The sequence below is a fragment of the Uloborus diversus genome, chromosome 9 (genome assembly GCF_026930045.1).
Source record: "Uloborus diversus isolate 005 chromosome 9, Udiv.v.3.1, whole genome shotgun sequence".
Classification (NCBI taxonomy): Eukaryota; Metazoa; Arthropoda; class Arachnida; order Araneae; family Uloboridae; genus Uloborus; species Uloborus diversus.
Window position 1 is genome coordinate 108,193,044 of NC_072739.1, and position 27,802 is coordinate 108,220,845.

A 27,802-nucleotide genomic window follows, 5' to 3' on the forward strand; every position below is an offset into this window, starting at 1 on the left:
TTTGGTGATGGTTTGGGGCGGGATCTGCGCCTGCGGTAAGACCCCACTCGTTCTTGTGGATCAAGGGGTGAAAATTAACCAAGAAGTCTAGCGCCGCGACATTCTTGAGGCTGTTGTGCTTCCCTGGGCTCAGCAGCACTTCGGCAATGCAAATTGGACGTTTTAACAGGACTCGGCGCCTGCTCACAAGGCAAAATGACGCAAGACTGGTGCAGGACCCATTTTCCAGATTTAATCTCCTCGGCGGAATGGCCGCCCTACTCGCCGGACCTCAGTTCAATGGATTACAGCGTGTGGTCAATTTTAGAGGCTAAGGTCTGTGCTAAGCCCCACAAAAATTTGGAGGCGTTGAAGCAATCCTTGCGCCGGGAATGGGCTCGATTGTTGCCGGAGGACCTGTGGCCCATCGCTGAAAATTTCAGGTCACGTCTGGACCTGTGTATCGCCGCCGGAGGAGGCCACTTTGAAACAGGCTGAATATGTTATGACCATAGGTCCATGCTATTGTTATTAATTGTTACATTTGTTAAAAAAATGTTTTTGATAAAATTATACAAAAAAATAAAGTTGCCATTTTTTGCGGCACCCTGTATAGCAGCAACTACCAGGGCTACTAGTACCATCTCTTGCCCCAAGACAGAGGAGATGTTCACCTACCATGTGTACTGGTTATCTCCAAATTTTTAATTTTGCCACTTACCCCCCCCCCTTAAAACCCTGAGCGTGAGAAATCCCCAAGTGACTAAACACCCAACAAGTCAATCACGTGTTTCGCCCATTGGCGGACGTGACGTCAGGCCTCAAGAGTTGAGGATCTTTCTGCTGGTAGCAGTCAAGAAAGTAAATTTAAGAAATAGCAACAGTTAAAGGATTAACTGTGAGTTGCTTTCAGATGCAAGAGATGTAAATTTTGATGATGTCACGTCATTGCGTCGCGGTAACAGAGATGGTTTAAATAGAAAGTCAATCAATCAATCGATCTCTTATAATTTGCTTCCGTTCTGCAGACGGTGTGTTTTGATTTGAGCGTGTGTGCTCAATAAGATTGATTTATCCACGCAGAGGACGTGGAGGTTTTCAGATATGTAGTAACAAGATTCAATAGCCTGCTAACAGTGCAGGATGTTCTAAGACAGTGCCCTACAAGTAACAAAGGTGTTTTTTTAAGGAATATAAATTTGAAGAGTTGATGTTTTTTTAAGTATTAGGCCTAACAGAGCCGGAAGGTTCGTCTCATATACTCTATTACGGAGCAAGTCGGACTGGATTGAATCCACTATATGGTGAGGTAGCCTCTGCTAGTGGAAGGTTCTTATTTTGCTTGAAGCTGGGCAAATAATTTCCTGTGCTGCTGTTTCTGTGGCATGGGTGTGCCTGGGATTGATTGACCATGGATTTTGGTCTGCCGTCCACGAGTGGACATTTTCAACTCGTCTGAACATCCGACAGATGGATGTTGCCTTCGATGTTATGTGTGCCAAGTTTAAAGTATGGACTTCCAGTGGTATGATTATTTAAAATAGTTTTCTGGACAGCTACCATCGTTGTGGCATGGCGTAGGGTAAAATTTTTAAAAATATTAGGAACGTTTTAGAACTGTTGATAGTTTTTTAAGTAATTGAATCTTGTGATATTTCTCTGTGATATTTGTTTGTTGGGGGGGGGGGGGGGGTTATTATATTTGAATTGTTAATAGGGGATGTGCTTTTTTATAAATGTTTGATTGTTTTTGCCTATTTACATTTTACACATGTTTTGAATAAAATGTTATTTAAATTGAAATTCAGTTTCCATTGCTTCATTTCTCCCGAACTTACCATTCCACATCCGTTGGTCTACCTTTTAAAGGCCAACATTTTTTTTTTTTTTTTTGCAAATTCGCACAAAAGGGAGGCAACTTTGGAGACAGAAAACCCAAAAAAGAAGAACCAGAAAAAAAATTGGGGAAAATGCTGAAGATCTATTTAGTAATTGCTTTTAAGCTTCAATGACCAGGAGAATTCAACAGAAAGGAATTAAAACGACCCTATCTCTTTATCAGCTGTTCTCAAACACCTCTATTGTTGACCAGTCAATTGAGTTTTAGTATAAGACTGGAATTTACAGTGACATCCTGGGCAGAGTTCAGGGGGCAAAATATCTCAGGTTCATAAGTATCCCATTGTACTGTATTCTAAGAATTAGCTGCCTCTCAGCTTTTATCTTATGGAGATTCTTGAAAACAGCAATAAATGCTAAAAGTAATAGTGGTTTCAATTGCTATCTTCAGAATCAATACAAGGCAACTATACAGTAAAAGCATATTTATTTTGCATTCATGTAACCAGAATTACTTTTGAAAATCATTATTTTGCATCCCCAATAAAAGGATGGGAGAAACAAAAATGGCGAACATTTTCCTGATCGCACTAAACACAAAGTTTTGAACTTCACACATTTTTTTTGTTAAATTGCTTATGAATACTTGAATTTTATACAAAAGCACTTTAACCTTGTTCTTTTTCTAGTAGTTCATCAGTTTCTGATGGGCTATTTTTGTTTGTACTTGCAAAAGTCAGGTATTAATCGATTGCACCAATTTGAAAATAGCATGAAAGCCAAAACAGATATTTTGAAAAGATTCAAAATAAAGTCAAATAGGGTTAGTTGGGGTAAGTGGGTCACCCCCCTGAAACTGAAATATGGATAAAGTTTTCATTTTTTTTTTGCACTGATCATGTTAAATTTCATCACAGTGATTGGTTTTGCATATATTTGGGCTTTGTGGATTTTTTTTTTTTTTTTTTTTTGATCATAGCACTTAGTCATAATTATTTTTTCACATGTAGTTTAACTTAAATTAAATTCCTACTTGGACATCATACAGCAACAAGAATTTTTGCATAAAATATTATTAATAAGTGTTTAAGAGAACTTACCCGTAAATTTTTGCTTCAAAATCAAAAGCAACTCTGTTTAAATGTTTGTATTAGTGAAATACAGGACGACTATGATGACCTAGTAGGAATTGATAGTTCAGCTACAAAAACTGCTAAAGCTAGTGATTATGTGTTTGTTAAGTTTACATCAAAATAAACTATAAAGTAGAGCTAATGTTAGAAGTTGATGATACAAATTTAAAAATACTGTTGAATTTACATTTTTCAAGAATGAATAGAAATAGTGACACTTTTTATTGGCATGGTGTAGATGATGTTGGAGTAATAATGGTTCTTCCTTAGCCAACTTTACATAGACGCAGTCATTTAGTATTTCCAATTTCCTTTTCAACTTATAGTTTTGGCTAATTTACCAAAATTGATCTTACTCAACTGTATTACGTCCATTAAACACACCTTTATATGTAAAAGTAAAATATGTACCTATGGGCTTTTAATAAATTTTACAAATGAAATTGTTTTGTTTTTTGTTTTAAAATTTTCCGTGATACAGATTTAAAAGAAAGTAAATATATTACAAATGGATGCATTTACATATAAATAATTCACACTAAAAATTTACATACTTTATCATGTAAGACCTTCTTACTCCCTTTTTAGATATGCTTCATTTGAATTCAAATAAAAGAGGGGTGACCCACTTACTCCTTACTGTGGGGTAAGTGGGACACGCATCCGATTTTAAAAAATATATAATTATTAAGAATAGTTGAAGCATTATTTTAGAAAATAATAATAAACTTTTGTTTATTAATGATGTCTGAAATAAAGTAAGACAATAAGTTTAATTTTTTTTTGTTTCAAAAGTTTTATATAACATTTCAAAAACGAACCATGCTCAGAAGGGGTCCCATATACCCCAACCAACCCTATACTAATTTAAGACGAAAAACACTCATGTGAGAGTGGTTCATTTTGCGATCGCAATTTTTGCGTTGGGTGCATTCACTTGCAATTTTTTTCTTCTATTTCTACGTAATTGCTAATGATAGTTGATCATTCATGGGGGGGGGGGGTATTTTCACCTAGAAAAAATTCTAGGAAAACAAAGGAGTGCTTTCTGCTTGATCAATCAGAGGCACTCGTTTGGTATTTCATGGTAGAATCCAACTTATATAAAAGTAAATTTTGAGTGTTATAATCTCAGTGTAACTGACCAAATAGTTTCTCAAATAACTAAGTCTTGAAGGTATTATTTGAAAATAATTTTACAATGATAATCACAAAAAAGGGGGCAAAAATAACCAATTTAGTTTTTTCCCCAAGTATAATACTTTTATATTATTCATTTATACAGTAAGATTTTCTGTTTAAAATTTATGGGACTCATTTTCTGCACCAAAGGACCCAAATCTGTTTCATAGATGGGTCCCTCGGACCCAGGTTATGGATAGTTGAGCGCAAACATTGACACTAATGTTGCGTTGAGTAACTACACTGACAAACTTTTTATGTAGGATAATCTAAAAATGGTAAGAAGCAACATACATTTTAAGCAAAATTTTAAACATGTTTTTTTTTAAACAAAAATATTTGCTTATATTTCTTTAGGTACACCTATGAAAGAAAAAGAGCTATACTGTGCTACTCCATCGGGTACACCAATGCATCCTAAAGTCTTAATTAGGAGATTAGACAAAAGAGTTCTTGAAAACAAACATAATGGTGCAAGAATACTAATTGCTGGTTCAAAAACTGAATCTGTGGAAGCTATAACTGCCAAATTCCGGAATGGCATTTCTTTGAATTCTCATCTTAATGAACAGAATCATACGGAGAAACTTTGTAGGGACCATGCTATAAACAACTGTTTTAATACACCAAGTAGACTGCCGAAAATAAATGGTATTATTTCTACTCCAAACTCTAAGAGGGAAAAATTAGAAACACCATTGAGTAAAAGGCAAGCAAGATCAAGGAGAAAAACAATATCATATAGTAAAGACTGTGTAGAACCTGTAGAGGAATCTGGTAAATTATATACACCAAAGAAGGAGAGGAAACCTAATGGCACGTGTTCCAGTAAGTTATGTACGCCGAAAAAAGAATTAAAAACAGTTGAAAAGCCTTCTAGCAAATTATGTACACCAAATAAAAAAAAGAAAGAAGAAAAGTCACCAGGCCCCTCTCCTAAAAAGTTATTTAAACCTTCAATGAATGATTTTGATGATGCTTTTTCCGATAGGGAATATAGTGTCACACGATCTGGTAGAAAAGTGAAATCTATCAACTATTATGAAGAGAAAAGGTAAGAAATGAGTTATTATTTTAATTGCCTTTTTTTTTATAAGTATAATTTTTTGTTTGTTCTCTGAGATATCAAGTAAATTTGAAGTTGCTTTAAAAAATAATAAATAAATAAATTTGAATTTAATTTAAATTGCAGTGCTTATGAAAAATTTTGCCTTCTCCATATCGTTGTCTCAGAGCAACAGTAGGATATCTTAGTGTTATTCCTGGGATTAGATGTCTTAGTGTTGCTCTGAGGCGACGATATATGCTGCGTCTGTAAGTGAATGGAATAAGCAAAAAGAGGACTCTAATTTCTGTGTAGTTACTTTATTATTTTTTCACCGAACATTGCTTGATTTTTAGCAAAAAATATGTGAGAAATCTAGTCTTCAGTACTTATTTTTATACCCGAATATTCTAACTTTCTCTGATTTGTTAAATTTTACTTAAAATTGTATAGAAGGCAATGTCGCTAATCTTTCCTTAGTGTTTATTAACTATGGATATGACATCAACAACAACTACAGTAATTTCAGTAAGTTACTGCACTATAGCCAGGGCTAAGGCAGAAATGCGTGAAATACCACCTTCGGGCTGATGAGTGCTAATAAGGACGAAACTGCAGTCCTCGGCTGGAATTGATTGAGCTGGCGGTGTATTTCACGTAACAGTACAGTATTTGAGCTCTCACACAAGTTAAGCCTTGGATGTAAGAGAACTCCTTTAGCCCTGGAACTATTAATTTTTCAATCATGACCAGGAACACAAGTTATGTTCACATAGTGCTACTTGTGGAGTGATGACTAACCAGAGCATTCTTATTGAGCTACTGGTTAACTGGTTGTTTCCGAAGTCGTTCTAATAACTTCACATTTAGATCCACTTTGGACTGCAATTTAAGCTGGTTGATTTAACCACATGAAATTTTTGACAAATAATAAGTATTTTTCACCTGTGCGTTATTTTTTTGTGCGAGGTAAAACCACATATCAACTGAAAGTGTTAGATGAAGCATGGGTTGGGGAACAGCAGTGGTTGGAATAACCGCTGACGTCGTTAGCTATTGTGTGATCAACTGACTGGGGTTCGACCAGTAGCACTACCCAAAAGAAACCAGTGTCGGGCTGATTTTGGATTAAACGAGTTGTAGACTTCAAAATGCTAGGAGACATTCTATCTCTAAGTTTGCAGCTCTGATGAGAGAAGTTTCATTGTTGGGCACTCCCTTGAAGTGGTTGGCACCTAAAAATAATCGAAATTGGTGCTTTTTAGATTCTTTAGCAGTTTTCATTTGAATTCTTGTTATGGAACTTGGGGCAAAATTAAGTGCTTAACTTGACTTTTTCAAAATGAACAAATCTGAAATTTGTTTTGAAAATTAATGTACATAAAAAAGGAACAATGAGTTTACAATAAAACATGCATTAAAATACTATTTTATATTTTTGACTATAAATTTGTACCTTCAAGAAAGTAAAAAAAATTTCCTTTTTTTTTTTTTTGTCATGGGTCAAATTGTAAAACAGATCATTTTTGTAATAAAATGTTTTCTATTTGATTATTGAAAATATTTTTGATCATATGAATGTGTTAATAAAAGAATGAATGGATAATGAAACAATAAATTATTAAGTAAAATAATTAATGTATTAGAAAAAAAAAGTAAATAAGATAGTTAATAAAAAGGAAAATTAGTGAATGAATAAATGAATTATTAAATGAAGAAATGTAAATGAATTGATTGATAAATAAATGCGTCAGTAATTTAATAAATGATTGAATAAGTAAATCAAACAAACTATAACACATTGCCTCCACAATGCACTTGAGTTATTGTAAAAAACATTCAAAGTAAGAATAAGCCTAATATGAAATAGATAAATACTTCACCAATATTAATGGCTCTCAATTAATATTTAAAATGTTAATAACAAGAACATAATTATTTTATGTTTTCAGAACTAATTTTTGACATGCAAAACAATTTCGCAACATGAATATCAAATTTAGAAAATTGCTTTTATTGTCATATGCTTGATCTTTACAAATAATGTTTTCCTGACTGAAATAGACTACACGTGTCTCTATGTAGTTAAATTATCACCAGATATCAGGCACTAAATAGTAAAAACTTCACCATTTCACTTTACCCCTCATTCCCCTACTACTTCTTGTCCCATGCCCTTAACAGGAAAATAACCGATTAAATAATTGGCTCCAAAAGCTGATTAGCACCTTTTCCTATCATGACCGGTCAGTTGTTGTCACCAGCCTTTGTTTGAATATCTTAGCATTATTCTTTGAGGTACAAAAATCACATTTAACAAGGAAATGTTTATAACTTGACAACATGGAGCATTTGGTACTAAACTTTAAACAGCACCTGTTCTTATCAGGAGCCCTTTGTGTATAGTCTTTTATTTGACTCCTTTCATTAAGTTTAAGCTCTGCCAGAAAAGAAAAAGTTAAATAAAATAATCCTACGAGTAGTTTATGTGTTTGGTTTTTGAATGGTTTAATAATTAATGTTGTCCATGTTTTTTTGAAATCAATAGCAAAACATTTGATTCCATTTATTTTTGTTTCAGGGAATATAGTGCTTTTGCAAGCCCAAAACTTAGTGATAAGTTTTCAAAACTACTATCATTAAATGATTCAGATAGTGATGAGAGTGATTTTCACTCGATCGACTCTTCTTCATCAGATGATTCAATCACCGACTCTGTGCCACTAGATAAGAAAAAGTCCAGATCAAGACAAAGTGTCAAGAGGCCTTCTTCTGTTGTAAATATATTTTTAACTTATAGGGTTGGTTGGGGTAAGCCCCTTTGCGAATAGTTCGTTTTTGATTATAAGGGGACCTACTTAGCCCTTATAGCAAAAGTGGAACCCCTCTTCTTAAACACTTATTAATAATATTTTATACAAAAACTCTTGTTGCTGTGAACTTTAAGTTAAACTATACATGAAAAATTAATTATCATAAAAATAATAAAAACTAACCTGGAATTTTTCTTTGAAAAATGTTGCTTGAACTCGCAAAAAAAAATGTTTTTAGATTTTTTTTTTTACTTAAGTACTATGACCTAGAAAAAAATTCCACAAAACCCAAATATGTGCAAAACCAATCACTGTGATGAAATTTAACCTGATCAGTGCAAAAAAGTGTGAAAACTTTATCCATATTTCAGTTTTAGGAGGGTGACCCACTTACCCCAATCAATACTGTATCAAATTTTATTAAAAAATTTTTATTTTAAATTCTAAAATCAGTTTTAGAAATCACTGATTTTACAAAATAAAACCGTTAGAAATTTAATTATTTTTTAATTTTTTTTTTCTGCTTGAATTGGATGCTAAATATATAATTCTGTTTTGAGCCTGTATATTTTGGTAATATTATATGATATTGTGTATGATGATAAGTTGGATTTACTGAAGGAAATGAGATAGCAATTTGATATTTTAAATGGAATTTCAACAAACTTATTTTATAGTATTGTCCTTAGTACAGACATGATAGCAATAGCATTATATTTTGCAATGCAAATTGTACCAAGTAGTGATTGTCTGGCTAACATGTTGGTCAGTTTTTTTTTTTTTTTAACCAAAAAAAAGGGGGGGGGGATCTTGTTTTCACATGTTACCATGTTTTCCAAAAATGTCATAATCCCATTTGTTCTAAAAGTTTTAGTTAATTTTAATATTGGGCATTATTGGTGTCTTAAAATGTTAACTATGTTCTCTCCCTTTCTCTTTCAATACACAAAACAAAAATGCTTTTGTTGCATGTTTTTTCATTCATCAGTTCACATGTTTTGCATTTAAAAAAAAAGGACTGCATAGTATCCTCAACACACATAGTCTACAGATGTTATTGCTATTTCCTGCTTGTGACATTGATTTTGTGTGTGTGTGTGGTTTCTGATAACTAAAATTAAGTATTCAGCTTGTTGCTGCGTACTAGTTGAAAGAAAAGTCTAACTGCTAGCATGATCTTAGCGGAACCTTTTCCTTCTCCAGGCAGTTTTTAAAGGCAAAGGTTTCATTGTTGAATGTTTCTGCTTAATGTTTTACTTTATACAAGTTAAAAACAAAAATTTTTAATTGGAAAATGTAAGTTTAATTTTTTACCTGTTCAGAGTAGGAGTAGGAAGTTATGGTTTCTTAGTAGTTATTTTGTTTATTAATTATTGCAACTATATAGTCATGACATGTAGATAACTATTTTGTGCATCATGGGTAAAATTCTATGTTATCTTATTTAATAGAGGAAAAAAGACAGAAATTTGAACATACCTGAAAGAAAGACTCCTCTAAAAACTCCTCAAAATGTTCTGGAAGAATCTCGTCAGAGGTAAGTGCATCTTTTTTACTGCTCTGAATTAGCAAAAAGGTAACAAAACTAGGAAGGCTACCAGAGAACTAGGTATTGTGTAAGCGAGCTATTTTATGAAAAGCCAAAACATGCATCATTGAATTTTGTTGAGCTCTTTAAATCAGACTTCTCTAATCATTTATGATTAAAGGAATACTGATATTATATGAGTTCTAAGTCCACAAATCTTTGGTCATGGAAAGCATTTATGCTTTAGCTGTCACATAAGTCACAGTTATAGACACTGAACTCTCTAACAAGCACAAAATAAAAATTTGAATTCCTTCACTGTGCTCGTGGACTAGGATTTCATCATGAATAAATATGGCAGCTAACATTTTAAATAGCTTGTTTTTGTTGTAATAAATTTACACTATGTTAGTTTTTACTAGAATTAAAATTATACAAGAAAAGGCTAGCTGATGCATTAGTTTATGGTTTTATAGTGTTTTCTGAAGTACATGGTGTTATTTAGTGACTTTTGAAAATCCTTCATTTGTTTTAAGCAAATTATTCCTATTTCAAGCATTTTCTACCTCTTATAAGATTAACTCAGAGTTTAACAGTATTCATAGATAAACTATATGAGCAAAAATATTGGGACACTTTGAAAAATTCATATTTTTACAGATTATGAGAATTAACAGACCAATTGCTCTGTAATATTTTTCAGATAAAAGGTATACTCCAGCTTTCATTTTACAATAAAAATTGAATTCACTATTCATTTAGGGGACCAAAAACAAATTGGGAAAACAAAAATAGGTTTTTGATCATCCTTCATTGTAAATAGCTTTGAATAAGCTATAAATTTCAGAAACAAGTTTACGAACTATCTAGAATTTATTTTTACAATTTCGTGAAAGTATCTGTTATAACCACGGAGAGTTTATTGGATTTATTTCAAAAAGACAAATTTTATTTAAAGGTTTTTGGCTCATAACATGCAGGGTTTTTCGTTAAATGTTACTAAACTTTCAAAATATTTGACAGCATACAAGAGAAACATAATGATAAAATTTGAAAATTAAAGATTAAAAATTTAATGAAATATGAACGTTTAAAGCAATTATTTTTTCGCTGCACGTGCTCGAAAGATAGCAATTTATAACCTTCATAATCCAAAGCCCAAATAGATCCTGAAACTCATTAAAAAATTCTACCTCAATATCTTAAAAATTTTAAACATTATCAATGATCTAATGAACCGAATTTCAATCATTCCTGGATAGGTGACGAATCGTGGTGGATAGTTCGCAAATAATCCATTTTTATCATGGAGCACTCTGCACGATAACAGGAAAGTGTTGCCTTTTTGCAAAGGACCCCTTACCATTCGTCACCTATCCAAGAAATATTGAAATCTGGCTCATTAGCTCACTGATATTTTTTTTAATTTCGAAGATATCAAGGTGGATTTTTTTTAATGAGTTGCAAGATCTATCTGGGCTTTGGATTATGAATATTATAAATTGCTATCTTTCACACATGCACAGTAAAAAAATAATTGCTTTAAACGTTCATATTTCATCAAATTTTCAATATTTTAATTTCAAATTTTATTATTATGTTTATCTTGTATACTGTGAAATATTCTGAAAATTTAGTAATGTGTTATGGAAAACTCTGCGTTTTATAAGCTGAAAACCTTCAACAAAAATTTGTATTTTTGAAAGAAATGTTTATATCTTCGTGGTTATAAGCGATACTTTCATGAAAATATAAAAATAAATTCTATGTAGTTCATTAACTTATTTCTGAAAATTATAGCTTATTCCCAGCTGTTTACAATGAAAGATGATCAAAAATCTTGTTTTGTGTCCTCAATTTGTTGCTGGTCACCTAAATGAATAGTAGACTTAATTTTTATTGGAATATGACAGCTGGAGTTTTTAAAAATTACAGAGCAATTGGTCTTTTGTTTCTTGAGAAATCCGTAAAAACCTGAATTTTTGAAAGTGTCCTAATACGGTCATATAGTGGATATATTTGGATTTTTTTTTTGCCTCGTAGATAGGTGAAAATCGCAAAGATTTGATATTGTCGGTTCCAATCGTTCAATAAATTGTGACAAAATATCTTTCTTGGATTTTGTCCCTAAAGTTAGTTTACTTAAATTAGGACCAAATTATTGTAATCAAATCATTGGCAAAACTGCAGTTTTCAGGAACCATTGAAAACACTTAGTTTCAGAAATTCTCCTGTGCTGACATGTACTTTGAATTGTGCTATGATTCTCTACAATAAAATCAGGCATTCAATGTGCTTTGTTCTTCGTATTTCGTAATAGAAAACTAGATTTTTAAAAAAAATATATGATTGTTTTCTTTTATAGGCTTCACGTATCTGCTGTGCCAAAGTCTTTGCCCTGTCGGGAAGAAGAATACTCTGATATTTATACATTTGTTAAAGGATGTTTGTGTGCTCAAACTGGAGGGTAAAATATATTGACATTCATAGTCAATTTCTAGTGAATCTTTTATTTTGTGTGTAGTTTTCAAATAGAGGAGCCATGTTCTTGTCTGTACATTGTTTCTGATAACAAGCTCAAAATAGAGGGGGGGGGGGCAGACCCTTTATTTGGGCGATTAGGGAAGTCGATTCCTCCTCCTCCAGTTCTTGAAGCTTTGTTATTATGCATTGTGTTGTTTTTCTCTATAAAATGCATTGTATTGAGTGTATATGGGATCAGCTGCCCCCTCCCTCCCTATACGCCCATGCTGATAACATTTTACTATGTGTGACTCTTCTTAAACTTACCTATCTTACTTTTTTTTGTGAGAATGAGATTTTAAATTGAGACTTGATTGACTTTCTTTATTACACAAACAATTTAAAGTGACCTTGCTCTGTTATTTGAAAAAAGAGAGAAGCCAAAATTTAGATGTTGGCAATAGGAAAAGCTTTGTTAGACGAATAAATGTTGTAGACTATTTTGGAAATCTATACAATGAGACAATGATCTACCATTCCTATATCTATCCTTTATTTCTATGGTCTATTTCCATTTCTGCGGTTCTTTTATTTCTATCGCAGAAATTTTATTTTAAAGATTCTATGAGCAGCACTTCTCAAAAAATGCATACTCTGACATTTTTAGTATATATTTAACATTACTACACATTAGTCATTACTCACACATTGACATTACTATATTATATTATATACAAGTCCTATTATTAGGTGGACAGCTTTCAAGCAGCATAACAAAATCTTGGACTCATGGCTCCTGAACAACAAAACACAGCTCGCTTGTCAAAATGCTTCCAAACATAAAATTTCCTTTCTTTTTTTCTCTCTGGGAGTTGAGGTTCCACTATCTTTATGCTATTTTCTTATCTAACATTAACAAAATCCTTGTCTGTTGTTCTCCAAAAAGTCATGTTTTTGAAGAACAAGAGACAAGAATTTTGTTTTAATTTGTTTGAATTCAAGTTATTTTATTTGTTTGAATTCAACCCGGGTAGCAGAAACTGCGAGACGTGCGTCGCAGATTTTCGGCCGCCTGCAGATAATTTTACCGAAGAACAAAAAGAAAGAAAGAAAAAAATAATAATAAAAGAAAGAAAAAAAAAAGAAATACAACTTGGAAAAGATCGTTTGGAGATCGCTTTTTGAGCGATGGATGGTTCAGCATTTCAGCTAGAAACAAAGTCGTCATATTTGGTCATTCACAAAATCGAAGTAGAAAAGTGCAAAAGTTTTCAAAAACAAAGATGAATTGGATGTTTTATTTTTCTGCCAAGAAATGAAAATAACTTAAAATGTACAGCAAATCATTTTTTTATTTTTATTTTTTAAAATAATTTTCTTGAGGAATGAAAAGTTTTATGTTAAAATTACACCTTATCCTCATTGTTTTGGACGCAAAAGTGCTAAAGCTTCCACTAAGGTTTAGTCTCGTGAGGATTTTTATTTTGAAAATATTTTTTTGCAACAAATTCAGAAATTTATATCTTAATTTTTAGCGTAGACGCCATGTTTGGTCATTTGCAAGATGGAAATAAACGATACTATTACTTACCTAAGTTTCCAAAAACAGAATTGGATGTTTACCTCAACACAAACTATTGAAGATAACATAAAGTGTTCAATAAATCATGTTTTTTTTTTCTTTTTATAAAATATTTTTTTGAAAAATACGAATTATTATCTGCACAGTTGTGTTTGATCCTCATTGATTTGAAGGCTTTGCTATAAGATAAATATTTCGTCTAAAATGCAGTTTCCTGCAAACTTCTCATTTACTAATTTCAAAAATTTAAAAACCTATTTCAATGCAAATTTTCCATATTAAAATTAATATATCTTGAATAATTGGTTTTCATAGTGTGTAAAGCTCTATTTATTTTTATGAAAGTAGTGAAAGCTGCTGTCCCCCCCCCCCCTTATTGCTTTAAAACTCAACGACAGTGGTGGCCACTAAGTTTTTCGGGTCTAGTGGCCACTGGCCAGTTGGAAAATTGTCTAAGTCTTGGCCTTCACATAGGACTTGTGTATTTTATGAAAACTTAAAATAAAACTAATAATAATGCTGCAGATTATTTTTAACTACCGAAAATAGTGTCGCAGACTGGCTACAAATTTTCTGCTACTGGGAATTCAACGAATACCCCATGAAAGTATTGAAAGATCTAGTTGACTTTTTTTCCTCATTTGGTGGCTCTTTAACAAAAAAACAGGGCTTTAGTGGTACTTTAACTTAAAAGTGGGACATTTAGTAACACATTGCGCCAGCTCTCCCGTTGAAATCAAGATGTGTGGACGCATTACAGTAAAGTCACACAAAGATATTTTGCTTCTAATGATTAAAACTAGTTTGCATTATTACTAGACTTAAATTAGTTAGTACCTGAGCTACCAGCAATAAGTTGAGCAAGAATCTATCATTTGCTGCTGACTCATTATCAGTAAATAAAATATTTTTCATTGTTGGTAATTAGATGCTTGTCTGTATCAGCACTTTTAATTAATTATTTTTTTCCTACTTGTATAGATTAAGCATTTTACTGTTATTAAATAATTATGAGGTTTTTATGATCATCTTCAAATAATAAATGTCCACTCCAGGCCTTTTGAGGCTCAGTGAATGTTCCATACTTGCCAACTGTTACCCACAATCATTGGATTTTTATTATACATCAGTCCCAATTTTTTACACATTTCAAAATCCAATTCCATCCACCTCTGTAAAAGTCTCCTGTTTTAGTTTGCTGTGTGATTCTACCACATGGACATTACTAATTTTATGCGTACCATAATTTTATTCATTTCTTATACAGTAAAACCTCTCTAAGTCGTCACTCAATGGACCAAAAGATTTTGACCACTTATGTTTAGTGCTAAAATAAGGAAGAAAAAAAGATGCCTCACAAATACTCTGATGAATAGCTGTAGAATTCAGTGTGAAAAACAATAACTTATGTAATCAATGTCTATAAATTAGTGCAAACTTAAAAATGAATTAAAAGGGCAAAAAAAAAAATTCGTTATAGTTGGCTTGTTTTATTTTCACTTACTTATACATAAGTTAATGATTATAACAACTTATTTTAATCTACTTAAGGTACATTAAAACAATCTATCAATGTTGACTGATAAAGTTGTTGCTTACTTTTAAATAACTCTCTTCTAACATATTTCAAGCTTTAAATTCTGCATATGTTGTACCTTGAACGGATATTAAATACTGACACACTTTCTCCAGATAGAATAGCTTTTGTCTTTCTTGCTCGATGGAGTATGATTCTCTGCACTAGGCAGAGTCGCAGCAAGAAGTATGCTTTGAGTGACCAGAAGTGAGGAGCAAGATTTCAAGGAAAAATGGCTATCACAATGCATTTCAACTCAGTCCAATGCTTTTTTCTAAGATCTGATAAGAAAAGGAAATTTTTAGAAAAAAATTTTTGAATGACTAGTTAACTGGGGTAAATTAAATTTGGTAACCATTAAAGGAGGAGCATCTTACATTGCTGTGAATGTGGCCTTGTCGGGACTAAAGGAAAACAACGACTTAAACCGAGTGACCACTTAACCGGTTGGCTACTATTGAGGTTTTGCTGTATTTCATGTTCCTTAGCGGAGGACTTGCATGATCTCCATTTTGCCACAACCTTTTGGGAATTTCAATCCATTTACATCCTAGTTGAATCAAGCTAGATTATTCCTTTTTTTTAAAACTTAATTAAAGCGGTGTTGGATGGCAATTCGAATAGCAAAATGATTGAAATTAAATGGGAAAAGTTGGAAAATGTTACAAGTTACTTAAATTCAGGATTTTTTTTATTTTTTTTTTCATTACTTTTCACTTAAAATTTTGGTGATCATATCAGTTAATTTAAATGTTAAATATATTAGCTAATTAACCCTTTTCACTCATATTTTTATATCATTTTTAATTTTGTTCATTCTTAATTAAATTTGAGCAAATACTTACTTGAATGAAGTAGTAGTGGGCATAAAAAAGTTTTACTGATGCTCATATCCTAAAGTTGGCAACAATGAAGTTTTAACTTTTCCATAACTGTTGTTTTTAGATAAAGCTAGTTATTAGCATACTACTTACCAAATTATTTACTAATTTATATCTCATTTCCTAGGTGCATGTACATATCAGGTGTACCTGGAACTGGAAAAACTGCTACTGTTCATGAAGTGGTGAGAAATCTTGAGGAAGAGAAAGAAACTGGAGAAATTCCAGTGTTTTCATTTGTAGAAGTCAATGGGATGTGGATGACTGATCCTTATCAATGTTATGTACATATATTTAAGGTACAGATCACTTTCCTGTGTTTTTTTTCTGTTTCTTGAACTGTCATCATTCTTTACTAAAAAAATCACATTGTGCAAGTGCCATCCTATATCAAGTGGACAGATGATTCTCCCTTAATCGTGATCAGTCTTGCCTAACTTTGCTAATATTTTGGTCCCCAAATACTAATCTGAAGTCGTAAGTATCAACATAAGCTTCGAACTACGAATCAAGGAAGCTATGTGTTGATGTCTGTGAATTGCAAAAAATTAAAACATCTTGCATTTTCTTTTGTTTTCTTTTTTATTTTTTCTTTAGCTTGCCGAGACAACATTTTGCTCAGTAGACCTACAAAATTTGAAAGTTCACAAACTTAAACTCTTCATAAAGTAAGAGTTGAATGAATATCTTTGTGCTTAAGTACTTTTTCTTTATTGCTTTTATGTGCTTTAGTAAAATACAGTTCTTTTTAATATACCTACTACATATACTTTCAGTTTGTATTGAGTTTTATGTACAATTTTTTTTCCGCCAAGCCATTTTTAATCTTTTTTGCCCTACATTTTAAATATTTTATCGGATTATCCACAACCTGTGCCACCCAATTCCGAGGATAATCAGGAGTAGGTTTGGGCATTTTGCCGGCACAGTGGGAAACTGGAAAAAAACAAACCGGCAACATTGGCATAAAATGGCAAAAACTAGGTACATTAGCTAGACTTCAAGAACTTCAAGAAATGTACTTAAAAACAAAATTATTTTGTACATAATACAATGGAGACTTCAAATCAGAATATTAATTTCAAATTTCATTAATATGAATTTTGGTACTTAAAACTTTAAAATGTTTTTTGAGGATAGTCAATTAAAATATGTGAGACATGTGACCTAAATAGGATGCAAAATACTGAAATTGCATGATTGTGTGAACAATCACAGTTTTTTTTTTTTTTTTTTTTTTAACTACACTTGCAAGTTAATCTATAGATTTTTGTGTCTGTACACTGTATATCCAATCATTTTAATTGGATGCACAAAATTAACAGACATGTTGAATTCATCTAGCAACCCCCCCCTCCCCCCCTTTTTTTTGTCTCTGCATACAGTACTTTAATTTTTCAAAAATTATTGAATTCATTAAAAGTTCTGAAAATCACATGTCTGATAAAAAACCTAATCTGCTTTGCAAATAAATTTATATACTGAAGAGGGATCCATGAAATAAAAGCTTATTTTTCAATCTCCCAATTTGGTAAAGTTAGTCATGTTGTCTTTTACAGCAATATGGTGTACTGAATATTGCTGTAAAAGACAACAACTAAGTGGGTCCAGTAATTAGACACTTATATGTAGGCACTAAAAACATGTAAACCTACAGTTGAACATTCAAGCAGCTAATAAATACTTCAAAAACAATATGACTACATTTAAAAAATGCGAAGTCAATCTGCATTTCATCATTTTTTAAATACTATTTCTTATGTTTATTTTTTTTTTATTGGAAAAAAAACCCACCAATGAACAAGATATTTTTCCCCATAAGAGATGGTTCAGTAGTTTTAATTAATAATTTAATGTTATAATTCCTTCCAACTTAATTGTACATTTTCAAACATGCTCCTCAAGTAGTGCAGCAGTAGAGCGAATTTTCTTATTTTTCAGTTGTTCATTTAAAATCTAGAAATTGATTTGGAATAGAAAGAGTTTCAAAACTTGCTTTTTGTTATGCTATATTGGAAAAACAAAATATATGTTCTGAAATAAAAATTTAAGTGAGTATGAACAAATTTAATTATTTTAAGTCATTTTATTAATTGTCATTATTCAGCTATTGGTAAGTAAAGATTGTTACATTCCTTCGAAAAAAAATAATTTCCATTTTTACTGCTGTGGCACAAAGGTATCTTTAAGGGAACGGTTTTTTCCGCGTTTTTTTTCTACCTATGGCGAAAACGTGCCTGCCCTAATCAGGAATGTACTGTATATTAGTTTGAGTGTTTGAGAAAATGTTTTTTCAAATGCATTTTCTTAGTCTCCTAAATGTAACATTTCATCCTGAACAAATATTCTTTTATGGCTGCATGTTTTTGTAATTTGTCTTTGAACTTACGCTCTACATAAAATATTCAATATGAATATGCATTTTTAATTTAAGGTTGAATACTAATTACATCCATATTTTCCTCTTAATTATCGCAAAAAATTAGTTTAAGCTAAGAAGCTTTAAAAGGTGTATTGCTGCTCTTTACGCTGATTATGCAGATTAAATTAGTTTTAGTCACTTTCTGTTTTTAAAGCAAAACCATACCTAATTGTAGCTATGGAGAGTAGATTTAAAATAAGTGGTTGAACTTACTTTTGAAGATTCACTGCTTTCTCCTCCTTTTTTACCTCTTCAGTTTTATTATTTTATTGCAGTTTAACATATAAATCATATATTTATGTTGTAAATTATTATTTATAGTTTGAACTTCATGCATACTGTACTTTAACATCTGCGGAAGAAACTAGATGATTAAAATTCATTATGTATTATCTTTGATTTATTAGTTATCTTGTATTTTTCAGTCTTTGACTGGGAAAACTATTGCCCCACAGCAAGCAGCCAGTCTTCTTGAGAAACATTTTACTGAACCAGGACCTAAAAAAGATGCAGTTGTGCTACTTGTGGATGAGTTAGATCGCTTATGGACCAGGAAGCAGACTGTTATGTACAACATTTTTGATTGGCCAACAAAGAAGCATTCTAAACTTATAGTCCTTGCCATAGCCAATACCATGGATCTGCCTGAGCGTATGATGATGAACCGTATTGCTAGCAGATTGGTAATTATGTTATTTTAAACTTAGTTTGTGAAAGTTATTTTTTAAATTATCTTATTTAAATATTTTTAGTTGTGACTGAGTCGGTGGTTTCCAATCTGTGGAGCCGACCTCCCTAGGAAGGGGGATTGTAAATTAATTTGAAAGGGGCATCCAACTATTACCAACTTATCATTCTTAATACACACATACACACACAAAATCAAATCAGCCTTAGAAGTAAGAAGCAGCAATATATCATTGATACAGCGTTTGGGTTTGCGCACCCACTCTCTTAGACTATCAAAAAAAAATTTAAAGACACCAGAGTTTGAGAAAATTTGTGCTTAAAAGCAAGCCCACTCATTTCATTAACATTGTATATTTAATATTTCACTTATGCAGTATTGCAAATAACTTTTTTCCATAATTTTGTATGAGTTGTTAAATGTAGTATAATTATCAGTATTTATTTTACAGTATGCGATAAAATAAATAAATCATTGTTTTTCTAACCGATTGAATAAATTGTAAATTTATATTTATCAAAGGGAGGGGGGAGGGCAATTTCTTTAACAAAAAGAAAGGGAACAGATATAAAAGATTAGGAAATCACTGATCTAAGTACTTCTTTTTATACGAAATAATTTGTGCTCTCTATTTCATAGTAAATTTTATAGATTGTATGCTTCAATTTATATCTTCATCATAAAATACATATGCATTAAGTGTTTCTTTTTCATGTTTAGGGGCTTACTAGAAAGACTTTTCAACCTTATAACTTCAGGCAGCTTCAAGAAATTATAATGACTCGTATCCAAGAGCTGAAAGTATTTGATCCTGATGCAGTGCAGTTAGTGGCTAGAAAAGTAAACTTTGCCATTTTTGCTTCAATGTGATAATAGTTTTTATTTTAAAATTTAATTTGTTTATTTTCAAGAATAATTTTCAAGTTGTAGAAAGTGCAAATCATCTATTAATCCTTGTTTTTTCTGACATTACAGAATTGAAATTTGATAAGATTTTTGTTCTCTTAGCTGATTGAGATTTTTTCATATTTATAATGGTAAATTATGCATTTAGTCACTTCTTTAGTTGTTTAAAGTGACTTATAATGAACCTGCTAAAAGAACTTGTTGTTCAGCTGAAAGTGCTTTTGATAAATTGCTAACGTTAACAGTGTTAATAAAATATCAGAAATTTCTCTTTTATTATGCTGTAAAATTAAGTACCATGTTAAGTATTTCTTCCCCATGTAGCATTTTCTTACTGATCAAATGAATTTAAAGGTATTTAATGATAATGATGTGTTAAATTTGACGTGGGCTTGTTTGAAATTATAATTGAGCTATATTCTGTTATTTGTTACTTCATTCTAAGATGTACTATAGACATCAGAATTCAGCTATAGATTTCATGTTAAGGATAAGATTGAATTCCCATGATAATAATTTCACTAACTGGTATTGACAATGTTAATTATTTTTGCTCTTCATAATTAAATTGTGGATAATTTGATGTGGCCAACATGTTTATTTCGTAGTTTTTAAAACTGTTGTACATGAAATATATGAATACTTTTAAGGGCCTTCTTGTTTTCGGTAGAATGTAATATTTAAGCTTGTATCTCACCCAATACTAGAAGCAATATCATGAAATGATTAGCCTACTTATACCTTTTTCTTGTTTCCTGAAATTTTCAAATTTTGGCCCATTTTTTTTTTGTTCTGCGTATTTTTATATGTTGACCTTATGATCTATTCCGATTTAAACCACCTCCTATTTGTTTGGAAATAAATCAAGGAGTATCATTAGTTGAGGACCCTATCTTATGTTCTGATTGCCAGTGTATTATGCTAAAAACTGTCATGTTAAAGATTACTGACTTACAATCATTGTTTCTTCTTTAGAAATTTACAATCATTGTTTCTTCTTTAGAAATTTTTACTTTTTAATCTTTGTTCAAACTAGTTGTATAATGTTAAGTTACATAACCATACTATCATATAAACTTAATAGATGGTAATCAAGTATTCATAACACTTTATCATAATGCATTTTAAGGTAGCTGCTGTATCAGGAGATGCTAGGAGAGCTTTAGATATTTGTAGATTTGCCACAGAGGTAACCAAAGTTAAAGTTTCAAAATCACCGAAGAAAGGTCAAAAAAGTCTTGTTGGAATGCAAGATGTTGATATTGCTTTGCAACAAATGTTTTCCTCACCTCTTATTTCTGCTATAAAGTAAGTTAATTTTTATACATAGTTCAATGTGAAAGGAAAATGCTCATAGAGTTCTGATTGTGCTTTGTTATTTTGCAAAATCTTTTTATTTGAATGTTAATTTCTAAAAGGTAACTTATTTTGTTGCCAGACAGTTATTTCTTTTTTTTTTTTTTTTCACTATTTAATATGCAAATATGAAGCTGCCATTTTAGAAAGACATCCAGAGTCAGCAGTTCTCTTTTTAGGTGCTCTGCATACACTCAAATGCATCATCAAAAATACAATAGGGCTTTAAAAAAATCATATTTTGAGTTAACGGAAAAATTTAAGTTGGTTAATTGGGATGAAATTAGTAACAGCTCAATTATTAAAGACTGTCAATACATTAACATTACACTTTGGAATTTTTTTTAAGTTGTATTTAAGGGATAATTTAATTATATTAAGGGATAATTTTTATAAGTTGTATTAAGGGCCTTGACACATTCAGACACTCATTTCTTTAGCTAAAACAAAATGGATGAAGAACACAAAATGTTGCCAGTTTTTATGTACAAGTATAACTTTAATATAATTATCAGGTTTCAAATCTCTACTTGATGATTTTGGTACATTTTTCGCTATGGGATCATGTATCCCCAGTCTCCTCTAATTTTTCAGGTTTTTGCAGAGTCAGCAATCAGTTTAAATTTCAAAATATCAACCTATTAGGATTAAGTGTTGTATGAAACAACCAGTGGGGTTAGCACGAAAAACATTCATATTCATGTATTAATTACAAAGTATTCTAAATGTAAACTGTGTAAATGTTAACAAATGTGAACAAAAGGCTGACTTGTAAGGGGTTGGTTCTACTAGTCAGCCTGTCTCCAAATTTGTATAATATTTACACAATTTGTAATTAGAATACGGCCATACAAAGCACAAAAGTGGAATCTGCAATTGAGCTCAAACTGAGATATTGCGTTTTAAAGTTTGGCTCATCCATATAATTGATTCATATGTCTTTTTTTTTTTTTCAGATTTAAAAAATATATATTTTTTTCGATCAAATACACTAAAAAAAATTATTAAGTAAAATAGTAAACAGAGAACAACTTTGTTATAATAACTCAATTTTGTTCAAAAGGGGAGGCTTGACTACTTTTACTGCTGTACTTAACACGGCCGTATAGTTAACTGAAATTCCAGTTTGAGTTTTGGTTCAGCTCTAGATACCATTACACAGTTTTGGTTTGGGATTTCTGTTGGAAAGATAAAGAAAAACCAATTTGGTTTTGATTTGGACTTAGACTGGGGTGGAAAAAATCACAACTTAAAAGCTTTCATTTTCAGACAGTAAATTTACATAGCAAGGAAGGGAAATCATACATATTTTTCTTTCAAACAATATCAGTCATGTTTGAAAATCAATAGTTACTATTATTATTTCAAGTTTCAAAAACAATCTAAAATAGAAAATGTAATTCTTATGATTAGACACACCTTACCTAATATTATTAGTTGAACCACAATTTTATTTATTTCTGGTGTTTGACCAAGAAAGCTCTTAGTTATAAAACAAATAGGCTATTTTTTTCTAATTAAATTTAGCTTTATGTGTAGCAGAAAAAAGAGGATGTATGAATTGCATATATTTTTTTATGCTTAACCCTTTATATGCTGCAAGAAAAACATATATTAAGGAACCCTTTTTTTATTCATAAAAAGTTCAAATTTTCCATTTTTTTCCAATTTTTCCAGAAAAAACCCAGAAAAAAAACGGTTTTTTTTTCCACCACTTCAAAATTTCCAGGAATTTTACATCTCTAGGCAAGCCACAATCTAGGCATGCTGTTTGATTACCATTTGTATGTGTGCCATGCCACATACAAACCACTCATTGAAATACACAAACAATTTTAAATTTTGATAAATTAATCTTTAAATTCAAGTACATAACATGAACCTAATTTTATGACTATTTTAAAATTTGCTTCAAAAGCATGTTGTTCTTTTTTGGATACCTTGTTAACTGCTTAGTGCTACATAGCCCATTGAGGCTCTTGTATTACACCTGATGAATATATCATTAAACTGAAAGTGCCCTTAGCTTGCTTTGATTATATTATCACTTGTCACACACATACACACTGACATGCAAAGTATACAAAATAATACAATAGATCCTCAATTCATTCTTCCAGCATCATTTATTCTTCCGTATGTATTGTATAGTTTTTACTGTTCCATCACAAACACTATCCTAGATAATGTTAATTTTCCCCACTTTAATTGTTTCTGAAACTAATAGATTCCTGCATCTATCTTTCAAAATTTAAAACAGACCCTTGCACTAATTTATTTAATTATTTATTTTTTATTATTATTTTTTTTTTTTTTTTCTAGTTTGAACAATACTGCTTGAATTTGAAGCAGCTGCTAGTTTGTAGTGGTCTTGGAAAATAAGCTGATGAGGAAACAACTTGAGAAAAATTGCACTCCAACCCCCCCTCCTTAAATAGAAAAACTGCTCTAGAGTTAATGTGTAAAGGCTGGGAAATTCATTGGCATGACTCTTGTCAAGTATGAGGATTGCAAATTCCAATCAATAAAACAGGTCTGTGGGAAATTCCCAAGAGGCATTTTTTTTTTTTTTTTTCAGATTTGATTCCCAAGAGGCTTTAAAAAAAAATAATGGAAATTAAAATGTCAAGTACTGAAAATTTCACAGCGTCAAAAGGATGGATTTCATAGTTCAAAGATCAGCATAGATCATTTTTTTAACAGTGCTTAAAGAGCAACTGTGAATTCCTTAACCCATTCTTTGCCCCGGCCGATACAGGATCGGCCGCGCAGTTTGTGTTAATACTGCCCCGGCCGATTCAGGCACGTATAATGCTTCAAATAATCAGGCATTATATTTTTATCTTTTCGTGGAAGCTTTGTTTCTTAGCATTCTGGCATTTAAACTCCTGATGAACAAGTGTGAAAATATTTCCTTACACATTTAACAATATTTCTATGCCTGAGTAAAGCAAATAAACAGATTTTTTTTTCTTGTTATCAAAAATCCTTCTTCTTACACAAGCAACCTTCACTAAATAGTTCAAAATCCTCAAATTTTATAATTTATTTTACACAGCATTTTTTTTAAATTATCTTACACATCTTAATTTTGTACGAGTATGTTTTTTTTAAATTATAATGAGTTTACTACGCTTTTTATTTATTTGTATACTATTATTATTTTTTATTATTTATTTATTTTTACATCGTGATATTTTCAAACTTAAATTTTAACTTTTTATATTCCTTTCATCCTTTGATGGATTTTTAGTGATACAGTTTTGAATATTTTTAATTTCACAAACAAAAATTATGACGACCGCATTGATTATACGTAATAATTGACCATGCAAAACATAAAATATATACTACAGTACAAATGAAATTATAATATCTTGAGTTCTTTTCGCTTTACTCATACAAAACAAAACATTCCTTTTTTCCCTTTCTTTTTCAGATTTTATTTATTGTTTTAAAATAGCTCCAATGTTTTAATTGCACCTTCTTTTATGAGATTTTAAAAATAGAAATAAAATATTTGGTTTCTTTTCAATAATCAAGTTGCCTTAATTAGTAAATAATCCCATCAAACTAACTAAAATTTATCCAAATAGGTTTTAAAATAAGAAAAACAATCCGACTCGATTTCAAGCAAGATTTTCTTCTTTTTTCTTCTGAAGACATGTTCTCAAATACAAGCAGTAAAACTTGCTTTGAAATTCCTTTCTGATTCAAACTGTTTTGTTGTAAGAAAATAATGTAGAAGGGTTGACTGCAAGACACCAAGGGGGACATCTCCTTAGGGAATCGGCCCAGGCAGTCTCTGTTATTCCTCTTTCAGCTGGGGGCTTTTAGTTGCATGCACAAAAGTATCCTTTGGGGAAATAGGGGATTAGCCGCAAGTTTTGATCTTTTGTATTCATTTATCTTTAAAATACTTCCCACGCTTGAGCAGCTGATATCTGGACGCTCAGAAGGGATTTAAAGGTCATCGCAATTACGATAAAAGAACCGAAAAGCAAAGAGATGTCTCTGTGTTTATTGGTCGTTTTGAAGGGTCACAATGTATCAAAAGGCACCGAAGAATACTTTGTATCCGCTCAGAAAATCATTCCCACAGTTAAAGCGTTTTTGTCCATTCAAATCCCTTTCTCACAGGTTGGATCGATCAGTCAATTGTTTGAAGAATATTTTGTTGAGCCCTTTTGAAAGGTAGATCATCTTACATTTAATAGTTTTGATTTCTTAAGTGTATAAAAAGAAAAGAATGATATACTGAGATAAAAGCAAAAAGAAAAATAAATCAATAAAATAATTAGTGTTACAAAAATAATTGCTTTTCGTCCTATCCTCTATTGTTTATTATTTTCCCGTTATGTACTGTGTAAATTTAATGAATATTTCAATACATATTAGCAACCTTGTATTATATTGCACTATTTAATTCAGTGCCAAAAAACTAATAAAGCGAAGCGATTTTCGAATGCAAGCTGAACAGCAAAAACAACATTAAAATCCCGAGAGCAAAATGGGGAGAAAAGCGCTATTACAACGTAGCAAAAAGCAACTCCGTTCGTTATCTGCGGCATGCGCGTTAAGGGGTTTCGGGCTGATTATGGAATGGGTTAAGATAGTTTTCCATTTTTTGTAAACTCATGTCTTCTCAAACTCTCTGGCACTAAATGCGAGGATTGTCATTTAAATTAAAGTCTAATGAGTGACTGAGTGTTACTGTGCACAAAAATAGGAAAAAACTTATTTCAATTATTCTATTCTTATTGGCCTTTTAAATTTTTCATTTGTATTGAATGGAGCAATTAATTTTTGTAAGAGCTGCTAACCTCTTTTTTTTTTTTAATTCTTAAAATCAATTACTTTTTATTACTACATTAAGTTTTAATGTATGCAATGTTTATTGCTGGATGAAAGTGAGTTTAACATTTTGTCCTCAAACCTCAAACAAAATAAAATTTATGTGAAGCATTATGGAAAGTATTTATGTAAATTTTTAGCTTTAAGGTTTTTTTAATTTCCAAAGTTTTTCTTTTCAATGTTTTTTTTTTAATTGCAGATCATCATCTGTAATGGCAAAGATATTTTTCCGGTGTATTTTATCAGAATTCTCAAGGACTGGTTCAGAAGAAACAACGCTTTTGAAAGTTTATCAGCAAATGACTGCTACTTGTAGGTTTGAAGGTAAAGTAATTTTCTTTTAGTCCAAATATAAGAAAGTGTCATGGAAATAGTATGCTACAATTAAAAGAACATCTTGCAAATTTCAAATCAGTAGTTAATGAGTTTAAAATAAATTGAAGACAATGATACTCAACCGTTTTCTTCCTCAAGGGCGGATACAAAGGGAGGGTTATGGAGGTCGTAACCCCCCCCCCCCCCTTCCCCAAACTATCGACAATAGTATCCGTCCACATCATGCTCAAACACTTAATGAATAAAATGTAAACCATTTCTGTTTTCTTTGCAGTTCATTAATTATTTTGAAAAATAAATATTTGAAATACTATATTTTTCCATTGCTTATGAAGTTAATTTGTAAGGTTTATGCCCTATTGGAAGCATCATTCTTGGCCAATTTGGCCCCTTTTCACTGACACGTTAGCAGTTTCAGATGTTTTTCGTACCCAAAACCAGTTCCTGTACAAAAATAAGTGCATAATAACTACTTGTGTTTTTTTGACTGTTTCAATGAACACAAGAACTTTATATGTGGTCAACAGTTGTAAGAGCAACTGTTCTAGATCTTTTTTTTTTTTCGTCAAATGTTGGCTCTTATTAGGAAAACCAAACTTGGAAAAACATATCTTCTGAGCTGAGTTCTAAAGAATAAAAATCTCCAATACTTTGCTGAAAATTTGATGCTTGAATTGATATTGTGAATATGATGGTTTATAACATTAACTATTTTAAGGGCTATTGCATACTTGCAATGTATACATGATCAGTTAATTAGATTACATTGAAAAAATGCAGGAAAAGTTTTTAATATTGCTTAATATTAGTTTCTGTTGTAAATCCATTTTTCTCCCTTCTGTTTTAAGGTTTAACAGCCCCTACCTCTTCTGAAGTATCCAGCATCTGTGGCCAGCTTGCTGCATCTCATCTAATTTTAGTGGACAATTTTCGCAATGATCTTCACTTAAAAATTCGTCTGAATGTTAGTTCTGATGATGTTAATTATGCATTAACAGGAAGATGATAAAGAAAAATTTTAAATAATCATCAATAAAGTATCCAGAAGATACTTGTCCAACATTTTTAGGAATAACTTGAAGCATAATTTATGAGCACTTGTTTTTAAACATGAAACATTTATGAGCTTTTAAAACCAAAATTGAGGTTATAAATTGCTAATTGTCTAAACCTGATGCTGGCCTCAAAGGTGTATGGCATTTATGCATGAAAGTTGTAC

At 31.3% G+C, this 27,802-nt stretch overlaps 1 protein-coding gene across 1 annotated transcript; it reads left to right on the forward strand.

Moving 5' to 3' along the window:
• Positions 1 to 195: 195 nt before the first annotated feature.
• Positions 196 to 27,802, forward strand: LOC129230431 (origin recognition complex subunit 1-like). The gene is made up of 11 exons (XM_054864830.1): positions 196 to 422; positions 5,125 to 5,187; positions 7,760 to 7,955; positions 9,443 to 9,528; positions 11,885 to 11,986; positions 16,149 to 16,320; positions 18,869 to 19,126; positions 19,852 to 19,971; positions 21,167 to 21,345; positions 26,447 to 26,571; positions 27,432 to 27,802. The coding sequence occupies exons 1-11, from the start codon at positions 196 to 198 to the stop codon at positions 27,587 to 27,589; spliced, it is 1,686 nt and encodes a 561-aa protein (XP_054720805.1). The 3' UTR covers positions 27,590 to 27,802.